The sequence below is a fragment of the Fundulus heteroclitus genome, unplaced genomic scaffold, assembly GCF_011125445.2.
Source record: "Fundulus heteroclitus isolate FHET01 unplaced genomic scaffold, MU-UCD_Fhet_4.1 scaffold_92, whole genome shotgun sequence".
NCBI lineage: Eukaryota > Metazoa > Chordata > Actinopteri > Cyprinodontiformes > Fundulidae > Fundulus > Fundulus heteroclitus.
Window position 1 is genome coordinate 649,878 of NW_023397384.1, and position 10,517 is coordinate 660,394.

The 10,517-nt window shown below is 40.7% G+C and overlaps 2 protein-coding genes across 3 annotated transcripts in view; one reads left to right on the plus strand and one right to left on the minus strand.

Annotated features, from left to right (window-relative positions):
* Window positions 1-596, minus strand: part of tsc2 (TSC complex subunit 2) — a 43,274-nt gene extending 42,678 nt beyond the window's left edge. Inside the window, exon 1 of the mRNA XM_036134814.1 lies at window positions 483-596. The gene's annotated coding sequence lies outside the window, so the exon portion shown is untranslated. The remainder of the gene's footprint in view (window positions 1-482) is intronic.
* On the plus strand, window positions 366-8,099 carry nthl1 (nth-like DNA glycosylase 1). 2 transcript variants are annotated; one of them, XM_036134821.1, is made up of 6 exons: window positions 366-649; window positions 3,006-3,236; window positions 3,313-3,500; window positions 3,573-3,732; window positions 5,709-5,814; window positions 7,620-8,099. In XM_036134821.1, exons 1-6 carry the CDS (start codon window positions 385-387, stop codon window positions 7,915-7,917), a joined length of 1,248 nt encoding a protein of 415 aa, XP_035990714.1. In that variant the 5' UTR covers window positions 366-384; the 3' UTR covers window positions 7,918-8,099. The 2 variants fall into 2 exon arrangements, with proteins under 2 accessions (XP_035990714.1, XP_012707253.2); XM_012851799.3 differs by having other exon boundaries at window positions 3,006-3,232; window positions 3,330-3,500.
* Window positions 8,100-10,517: the final 2,418 nt, after the last annotated feature.

Below are 10,517 nucleotides of genomic sequence, written 5' to 3' on the forward strand. Positions count from 1 at the left end.
AAATGAAACACCTTAATTTTTACATCTCTGTTAAAAGTAAAACTGTAAAGGCAAAAAGTTAAAATGGTCCAAGGAGCCAATCAGCCATGGCTTCTTGTGGCAGCACATATAATAAACAATTTATTATGTCTTTAGTACATGGCACAGGACCCTGTAGCCCATGTCTAGAACTGCCCAAGATTAACAGATGTGTATTTGTTTATATTTTCTTATATTATTAATTAAGTTTTGATTTTCATTTTATTGTACTTTTGGAAATGTCTTTCTTCAAAACTTTGACCAATTGGAGAAAAAAAAATACTCGATTTTACTAACTAGAAACAGCCTCCCTGCTGAGCTGAGAGACTACGATCCTGAGACCAACTTCGTGTCCTGTCCTATGCAATGCCTCGTAATGTCCGCTGTGGCACTAATCTGTGTAGTGTAGTTCAGAGTTTGAAAATGAGCTCTCCGTATTTCATGCAAAGCGGCTCCGTTCTCACCCGGAACCGCAGTGGGGGTGCGGGCAGAGTCCCGGCGGCCTCCCTAAGGTCCAAACTAACCAGCAGTCAGAGGGATGCGGACACCGTTCCTGCAGTGAAGGTGAAGGCGGAGGCGGAGGAAGCGACAGTATCCGACCTGAAGCCCTCTCTGACCCCTCTATCCACCGGTACGTTCAAGTTAGGCTCACCACCAAACACACTGAAAGCACAAATCTGACCAAACGGGCCGCTACATTACATAAGGTTATTTGCGCATGCGTATATGTTTTTCACACCTGGAGACCCTCAGTGAAAAGAGTTTTGTTTTTTTTCAAGTGTACTACGAGTATACTTATTTCATACTTAAAATGAAACAGTGTACTTGAGGTTTAGTTTTTATAAACTAAATTTCATATACTAATGTATGAAGTATACTTGACTTAAATGTATAAACAGAAGTCTAAGACTAAGTACATTAGCGCTAATACTTATACTTAAGTATACTTAATAAAATTACCTTCAAGTATACAGCTTTTCGCTGAGGGGACTGAAATTATTGCCTAATAATCCTCTTTTGCAAAATACCTCTAGCTCTGTGAGATTTGATGAAGAGCATACATAAGCTTTGGTTTTTAAACCTTGTAACAAATGCTCGGATGGATGGATGGATAGGTTGGAGTAGCAAGCTCTGGTCTCGAGTTGTTTACAGCCTCTTAACTTGTTTTCCTCCAGGGTTGCCCCATATGTATTTCACTCATTCTGTCTTCTCATCAACTCTGACCAGCTTCCCTGTCCCTGCTGAAGGAAAGCAGACACATACCACTACACTGCCGCTTCCATGTTTCACAATGGATGAAGGTGGGGGAGATGCAGCAGTATTAGTATCCCACCTGAGCTGTGGATCTGTGCAGCTTCTCCAGAGTTACCATGTACCTCTTGGCTTCTCTCTGATTAATGCCCCCCTTCCCTTTCCTGTCAGTTTATTTGGACCCTTTGCAAAGTTGAATTTGTGCCGTGCGATTTTGAACAGAGCAATGTTCGATGCTCAAATATTGTTTTATAACTATAACCCTGCTTTAAATATCTCCACAGTCTCGTCTTCACGGTGGTGTTTGTTCACTGATGTTCTCTGACAAACCTCTGAGGCCTTCAGAGAACAGCTGCATTTATAGTTTATAGATGAAGCTACAAAGACTGACTCTGTTTTACCCGGCAGATAGTTTTATAACCTGGATAATTCAAACAGCGGGGTTTACCATGTCGCGGATCAAACTCACCTCCAGGGTCCACCCCTGTCATTTATGACCTAATGGGTCACAAGACAAGTCTGCGAGTCACGAGATGAGCGGATCACCTGCTTTACAAGGTTCCTCATTTCCGTGGGGGCATCATTTCCTACAAACAATTGACGTGACGAATGAAAGCTGGGATGAATCAGCGTTTGTTCTGGCAAACGAAAAGCTTAGCAAATTCCTTTTCCATGCGAGATGTATCTTCAGAATAAGTAAACAACAAAGAAGATTAAAAAAGGACACAGCTTGGGTTTGGGCATCTTGTTTTGCTTTTTAAGCACATCACATCCAGTTCCACAGTGTTTGGCAGCAGTTGGGAAAGATCATTTTCTGTATGTTTCCTTTCTTCTTATTGTCCTTTTTTTTTAATTCAGCTGTCTCCTAGAGAGAGTGGGTATCGGGATGTTCTGGGCGTTGAATTTATTTTGCAAACTTTCCTAAAAGAGTAAAAAAACAAAGCAACGGGACTTGTTTTGCGTAGTTTGAAGACGTTTCGCTTCCTGTCCTGGAAGCTTTCTAATGTGGAGTAATGTGGAGTATCAAGCTTTATACTACTGCCCAACAAATGCAGCAGTAATGCTCCACATTACTCCAGACTTTTTGAATTGAGAAAGCTTCCTGGATAGGAAGCGAAACGTCTTCAAACTATGGAAAACAAGTCCAGTTGCTTTGTTTTTTACTCTTTTTGGGATGACCATGACCTGGATGACTGAGAATCAAAAACTTTGCAAAAACTACCAGCATTTTGCAAACTTAAAACAATAAATGTATTCTGCATAGTCATTTATAAGCATATCTTTTACTGACAGATTTACTGTATCTTTGTCTTCTGTTTTCTTTTTTTTTTTCCTCCCCAGTGTCCTGTCTAGCAATGTGGCAATAGTAATTGATGTCTCAATGCCAGATAGAGCTCGACAGATTTTGCTTTTACAAGTGGAGCGAACAGCTTTCGCCATAGTGCTCTGCTTGATTTATGCTTGTAAATAGCTTTATTGTGATTCCTGCAAGGAGAATTTCAAATTATATGGACATTACAATGGGAGAGTAAAGGAAGAACAAGAAGTGAGAGAGAAAGAAAAAAAAAAAGAGTAGAGGTGAAAGAAAGAAGAGATAAAAGGGAGAGAATGATAAAACCTTCTCCGTCTGCTCCATCACCTGGAAAGAGAGATGCAAAAAGAACAGCACAACCGACAGACATAAAGCAACAGATACAATCGAGTAACACCTAGATGTTTTCTTCTGTTTTCTTTAGATGGCTGTCATGAACGGCTCGACGCTTCGTCACGGCGTCGACGGAGGAGACAGGTTAAGGTGGAGTACGACGGAGACGACGGCGCTTCCCAGACTAAGATGGAGCACTGGGAGCCTCCCGACTGGGTGACGCAGTTGGGTTTCATCCGCGAGATGAGGAGCGGCCGCGACGCACCCGTGGATAACATGGGAGCGGAGAAATGCTACGACACGGAAGCCCCTGCGCATGTAGGTGTGGGCTGGGTTGTTTTCGTTGCAAAGTGTATAGTACGCCGTATCTGTGCAGTTAAAAAAAAAAAAAAAATTAGCCAGGTGCTTTTCACAGGTGAGACGTTTCCAGGTGTTGGTGTCGCTCATGCTGTCCAGCCAGACAAAGGACCAGGTGACAGGTGCGGCGATGCAGAGGCTTCGAGCGCACGGCTGCACTGCAGAGAACATAGCGGCCACGGATGATAAAAAGCTGGGGGAACTCATCTATCCTGTTGGCTTCTGGAGGGTAACGGCCCGTATTTTCACCTCCTGTTCACCAAGGAAAGTTGTAAACTAAAGCGACGCTCCTCCTCTGTAGAATAAGGTGAAGTTTCTGAAGCAGACGTCGGCCATGCTGGTGACGGAGTTCGGGGGAGATATCCCAAGCAGCGTGGAGGGGCTGGTTCGCCTGCCGGGAGTCGGACCTAAGATGGCTCACCTGGCTATGGACATCGCCTGGGACCAGGTGTCTGGCATAGGTGGGTACCTCCATCTGAAGCACGCACAGGTGTGCACGGGTCCGGCTGAATAAGACTGACTTAATGCCATCATTAGAACATTGTTATGCATCCTAACATATTTGGATGCTCGTCTGTAGGTTTCATACAGTGTGTCCCGTTAAAAAAGAAAGTCCATCTTTAGAGAAGCTGCATGCCTACAAAGCTTTTTTGTGAGAAAATACGGTCATGGTAAAAAAGAAAGTGCACCTTCTGTCAGTTCTACAGTTTTAACCTGCGACTGTTCTGGCCCTTACCGACTTCTAAAATTATTTAAATCTTACCTCAAGTGCAGATTTCAAAGTGCCATTGTTTATTAGATAAAGATAAAGCTGAAGATTAAACATTCTTGCTGTGGATAATAGACTAGGATATTTTTCTAGACAAAGAAAAGTGGGAAAACAGAACCACAAAATTGAAGACATTGTATGTCTTTTTTATGAGAAAAACGTATGAAACCCTTTTTATGTTTCACACCTGCAACGACTTATGAATCAGTTTGGTTTTTTTTACTATAAAGCAAACCATCTTGTTTCAGTAAAATACTGTTTTAGTCATTTTAGACCAGGTAAATTGTCTATACCCGCATATCCTTGTAGTGCCATTGCGTGGCTGGTTGACTGCCTCCAGGAGTGATTGGGCAACACGTTGGACATGTTGTCAGACCATCACAGAGACACACAGGACAAACAAACGTGCACGCACACACCTCAGGGCGATTTAGAGCAATCACAACAGTCATGTTTATGGACTGTAGGAGGAAGCCGGAGCACCCGGGGAGAACCCACGAATTCATGAGGAGAAAATGCAAACTCCATGCAGAAAGACTACAGGCCAGGAGTCAAAATCCAGGACCTTCTTGCTGCAACGCAACAGTGCTTGCTTTTTTAATTTCAAAGGAGCTATAAGTAATACTGACATCTTGTGGCTCAAATTGGTACAATAACTATCTAATATGTCGTTTTTAAACGGGGTGTTGCTATTGTGAATTTTTACTTCCACAAAATAGGTATATATTGTTGTATTCTGTTCTATTTCTGGTCTGCTTCTCTTTATGGCTTCCATGTTAGCAGGCAGCTACTCTTTTTCCAACATAAAATACCAAATGCTGCGCTCTGTTTCGGGATCCCTGGGAGCTCTCATATGATTGGCTCAGGAACCAGGAAGTAAACATGCGACTAAGACATTATTGATGGAGGTGAATAACTGTTTATAGGGAATGTTACTTCCATCCTGGGTGACAAATGAGAATGGATTTAGGTTGATTTTACAGTAAATATATAACTTATAACTCCTTTAAGAAATGAAAGTAAAAAAAAAGTTGTGGCATGATAGATGATTTTAGCCCACGTTGTTAATTGTTTGGACAGTACGACTTTCTGTACTGCTGCTCCTCAGTTGTGGAATAAGCTCCCTCTGCACATCTTCACTGCCTACTTTTAAAACTCATCTTAAAACCTGTTTTATTCTTTGGCCTTCAGCATTAGTGAGACTTCATTTGACCTTGTTTGTTTTCTATGGCTTTATCATGTTTAACCTTTTATTATTCCTATGGCTTATTTATATATTCTTGTCCTTTTAATGTATGTTTCCTGTTGGCAGCTATGTTCAGCTCCTTGTTTCAGCTGTGGTTGTATTAAGGCGCTTTAGAAATAAACTTGGTTTGGTACTTTCCTTAGATTTTTCTGGACATTTTTAAATTGCTTCCCAGTGGCATTAGTTGAGTGTCCGTAAAGCGTCAACACAAAGCAACAGTAGGACCCTAAAAAATATCCCTTCAATGCATCTATTATAAGGTTGGATGTGTTTTTATTTTTTTTCCAGAATGAAAATGATCATATATGTTTTATCACATTTACTAAAGGCTCCATGGGGGCTTTTTGCAGGAGTGTCGCGTTAGATCGCATGCAGAGGCGACTTGGTTCTGGTCTTTATTGGTGTTGATGGTTTGTGTTTAGGGGTGGACACACATGTGCATCGCATCTCTAACAGGCTGGGCTGGCTCAAGAAACCAACCAAGAACCCAGAAGACACACGCAAGGCCCTGGAAGAGTGGTTGCCAAGGTAACCACGCCATGCACAATACAGCTTTAAAAAAATAGACTAAGGTCAATTTATGTCTTTATTCTTTGCTTAATGTGGTTGTTGTTGTTTTTTTTACTTAAAGATGCTCTTTTAGTTTGAGTAATGTACTGTTACTAGAACAAACATAAAAATGGAAGAAACCTTAGTGACGGCGTCAGAGCGTATTTTCATCGTTCATCGTAGTGTGTGTTGGCGGTAAAATGAGCCGACTAGATTTAAAATGCTTACATCGTAGCACAATGCGGCTGCGTGGTGGCAGCAGGTTCTAAGTCAGTGTGCAGGGGTCCTGATCAGTCTGGAATTAGAAGTCCTTATTTTCCTGGTCTGGCTAAGTGTGCAAAAAGAAAATAAGAGTATTAGCGCTTTATTGCCTATTCTACTTTCTCAATGCTTTGTTCCTTTTGTACTTCCTGTCTGCCTTACTTGTGTCCTTTGCTTTATTCTTTTGTTCATTCCACCTTGTTTACTTACTTCCTTTTTGTCTTTCTTCGTTGCACTCTAATTTATTTCCCTATTTCCATTCCTCCTACTTTATTTCTGCTTTGTGTCCTCCCTTTATCTTCTTTCTGATGTCTTGCCTTCCTTGTCATCCCCTCTTTTCTTCCCAGCCTTTTTCATTTCTTTCTTGATACTTCTCCATTACTAGTGTCCTAGTTACCTTTCTTCTGTCCTTTATTTGTAACCTCCTTTCCTTCTTCCCTTCCTTCTTGTGTCTTTTTGTCTTAGGGCTCTATAATTTCTACTTCCTGCTCATTCCCTTCTGTCTTTCCTTACTTCTGTCATTCAAGTCTCCTTTTCTTGTCCTTCTTTTTTCTTCCTTTCCTCTGTCCTTGTGTCTTTCTTTTCTCTTTCTTTGCTCCTCCACTGTGTCCCTTTTTTCCTCACCTCCTCCCTTTGATTTTTTTTCATTCTTCTATTTGTCTTTTTTTCCATGTGTCCTTCCTTCTTATCTTCTCAGTTTTTTGCTTTCTCCCTTTCTGTCCCACCTTTCTTCCATGTATCCTATGTTTCTGTCAAGTGTCCTTCATTCCTTCCTTAACTCATTAATTTCTTCCTTCCTACCTTCCTACCTACCTAATTACCTACCTTCCTAGCTACCTACCTACTGTGGAGATATCTGCCATAAAGTGATGGTGGACTTTATTTTTGATCATGAAAATCAAGATTATGTATTTTATTTTTATTTTTTTATTTTATTTATTTTCACAACAAAACATAAAAACAGAATCATGTTTCACTAAAAAAGAAGAAAATGTGATGGACAACTGCTGAAAAACCCTCAAGGGGCTTAATGAGTGGCAGTCTCCATAATAACAAATATATTTCAAAAACAACAACATTTCAATATATAACATATATATAACAGTTTAAAATATAATTTAGACCACAAATCCATATGGAAAATCTAGACAACTAAGTAGCAGTAATTTTACTCTCCGTTTAAATTGTTCTTTAGAAAGATCTGTCAATGATGTGGGAAGACTGTTCCATATCTTTGATCCTCTGTATAATACACTAAACTGTGTTTGAGTTGTGCGAGAGTAAGGAGTACTAACTCTGGACTTAGAAATGTAAATAAATATTCAATATTTTGTTTATTTTAGACTGTATATTCACCAGGTAGCTAAAACCAAATATTTCCCATGAACAATATTCATTATTAGAATATAATCAGGTAAAAAATAGGCCACTGTTTCATTTGCAGGTGGTTGTGGTGCCCCCAGGTGGACAAAACAAACACAGCCAAGTCTGTTTGAGCTCACATTAATGTTTTTCTGTTGCAGGGAGCTGTGGAGTGAGATCAACTGGCTGCTCGTCGGTTTCGGACAGCAGCTTTGTCTTCCGGTCAACCCGCTGTGCTCCGTATGCCTGAACCAGTACAGCTGTCCATCTGCACACAAATGTTCTCCTGCAAAGAGGCCCAAACCCGGATCACCAGGCTCTGCAGGTCCAGTACACAGAATTAAAGTTGAAACTGAACCTGCAGAGGAAAGTGATGTCAGAAATAAAGCAGCAGCGACTCAAGAGCCCACTTCGCCCCTCACCAGATGGACCAGAAGGCAGGTTAAAAAGTACTGCTAACTGCTGATTTTTTTGGTTGTTGCATGTTATCGTGTGAGCTGAGTGCCGATGTTGGACATATGTAATGTTTTTACAAATATTCAACAAGAATAACTGCTAGTTTTTATCTGTTGGGTTTTGGACGCTGTTTGGCAGTGTTATGTTTAATGGAATTAATGTTTTTTGTACTGTTCCTTTTATTTTGTTCAATAAAATAAAAAAAACTATTTACTCAAAGTTTCATAAAGCCATGTTCAAGTATTTACTGCTAACTGCTGATTTTTTTGGTTGTTGCATGTTATCGTGTAAGCTGAGTGCCGATGTTGGACATATGTAATGTTTTTACAAATATTCAACAAGAATAACTGCTAGTTTTTATCTGTTGGGTTTTGGACGCTGTTTGGCAGTGTTATGTTTAATGGAATTAATGTTTTTTGTACTGTTCCTTTTATTTTGTTCAATAAAATAAAAAAAACTATTTACTCAAAGTTTCATAAAGCCATGTTCAAGTTTAAGTTGTTATGGGAAAATAAAAAGAAATAAGAATTGATTTTAGTTGCACAGGAAACTTCCCCCTAAGCTTTTTTACACACAGTCAAGCTGTCGGTATTTTGCACACCGTTTTAAGCTCTACACACACAGATGTAACATGCATTAAAAAAAAAAGTGCACTTTTGTGTATACACTACTGCTCAAAAGTTTTGGGGTCACTTAGAAATGGCTTTATTTTTATATATATATATATAAGAAGAAGGCTTTATATTTTTAATTAATATAGCATTTTCTTTTATTAAAATAACATGAAATTAATCAGAAACACAGTCTAGACATTGTCAACAAGATATTCTGTCTATAATGAAGTGGCCAGCACAGTCTCCAGGTCTCAACCCTGCTGAGCTGTTGTGGGAGCAGTTCCTACAGTGCCTTAAGACGTTCCCACCGATCCAATCCAACTTGTGGGAGGAGCTTCAGGAAGCACAGGGACATTTCCTCAGATCACCTCAACAAACTGACAGCTAGAACACCACAGGCCTGCATGGCCGTAATGGCTGCAAGTGCAGGATTCTTTTGATGAAAGCAAAGTTTGAAGGACAAAATTATTATTTCTGACCTTGTCAATGTCTTCACTATATTTCTATTCATTTTGCAACTCATTTGATTAATACAACTCCAGTTTTCTTTGGAAAAACAAGACATTTTTTGAGCGGTATTGTATGTTTATGTGATGTTGGAAATATTTCTCCCATGTCTGTCTCTCTACGTTTGCAGTTTCATGCAACAAAATACAAAATTTTCTTTGATTGACTTGCCAACAAATCTGTTTCATATTCAGTTAGTCCTGCGTGAATTAGTGTAACTCAAACATACTGCAACCTCAACAGAAATGTTTAACTAAAGAGGACAACTATTGAACTGATCTATGAGGCTCTGGATGTCGTATGGTTGACATAGTTGACGTGCCTCTTCGATGTCGCATGGAGGACTGAGAAAACACCGTCGAAGTGGCAAACTAGGTTATCCATTTATCCATCCTTCTTCTAACACATCTATCCCTTGTGGGGTGGCGCGGGGTGCTGGTGCCTATCTCCAGCTGTCAATGGCCGAGGGGTGGGGTACACCCTGGACAGGTCGCCAGTCTATCGCAGCAGACTAGGTCAGTGGTCCCAATTTTTAAGAAAGGGGACCAGAGAGTGTGTTCTAATTATCGAGGGAACACATGTGTAAAGCTGACTCTGGGGTGTTGGAGAAGAGGCTGCAAGTAATAGCAGAACCTCGGATCTAGCAGGGGTAATGTACCTTTCACCCTAACGGTGGAACAGTTGACCAGAACTGGTAAGCGGATTATGCTTCTCTGGTTTACGGTTTTGCGGATCTGGAGAAGGCCTTTGACTGTGTCCCTCAAAGTATTCTGTGCAGCGTGCTGCAGGAGTATTGGATGCCTGGGTGGCTTTTAAGGACAAAGCATATCCAATCCTCTTATGCCCGAAGCAAAAGCTGTGTCCACTTTCTCAGCACTGATACTGTTTGTGGTATTCATGAACAGGATCTCACGTTGTAGAAGAGAGGGGGGTTCTGATTTGGGAACCTCAGGATCTTATCATTGGTTCTTGTAGATGATGCGGTTTCTGTTTGCTTCTTCAGGTGCATTGGAGCGGTTCACTGCTGAGAGTGAAGTGACCGGTATGAGAGTCTGAGGCCATGGTCCTCGACCGGATGAAAGTGGTCTTCCCTCTCAGGGTTCGGGTCAGCCTCAGCCTCAACCGGAGAAGGTTTTTTTATTATTAAAGGACTGCAAAAATTACTATAGAAAAAGGAATATTCACAGTTTTCTTGTCAATTTGAAGTGAGAAATGAGAAAAAGTGGACAAAAAAATTGAAATGTCAACAAAAACATTAAACAATAAGAACATGGAGAAGCGGTATATTAACCAGTTTGCTTAGTAATGATGCACATACTAAGGACAGGCTTAAATCAAGCGGAGGAGTTAAAGTTTTTTGGTGTCTTGTTCACGGGTGATGGTGGGATGGAGAGGGAGATGGACAGACGGATTGGGGCTGCATCTGCAGTAATGTGGGAGCTGCTCCGGTCTGTTGTGGTGAAGAAAGATCTGAGCCATAGA

Excerpts from the sequence above, each read along its gene's own strand:
- nthl1 (XM_036134821.1), top strand. The coding sequence starts at position 385 with ATGCCTCGTAATGTCCGCTGTGGCACTAATCTGTGTAGTGTAGTTCAG. Across the intron at positions 3,733-5,708 it reads GGACCAGGTGTCTGGCATAG|GGGTGGACACACATGTGCAT; the intron begins GTGGGTACCTCC and ends GTTTGTGTTTAG. Across the intron at positions 5,815-7,619 it reads CTGGAAGAGTGGTTGCCAAG|GGAGCTGTGGAGTGAGATCA; the intron begins GTAACCACGCCA and ends TTTCTGTTGCAG.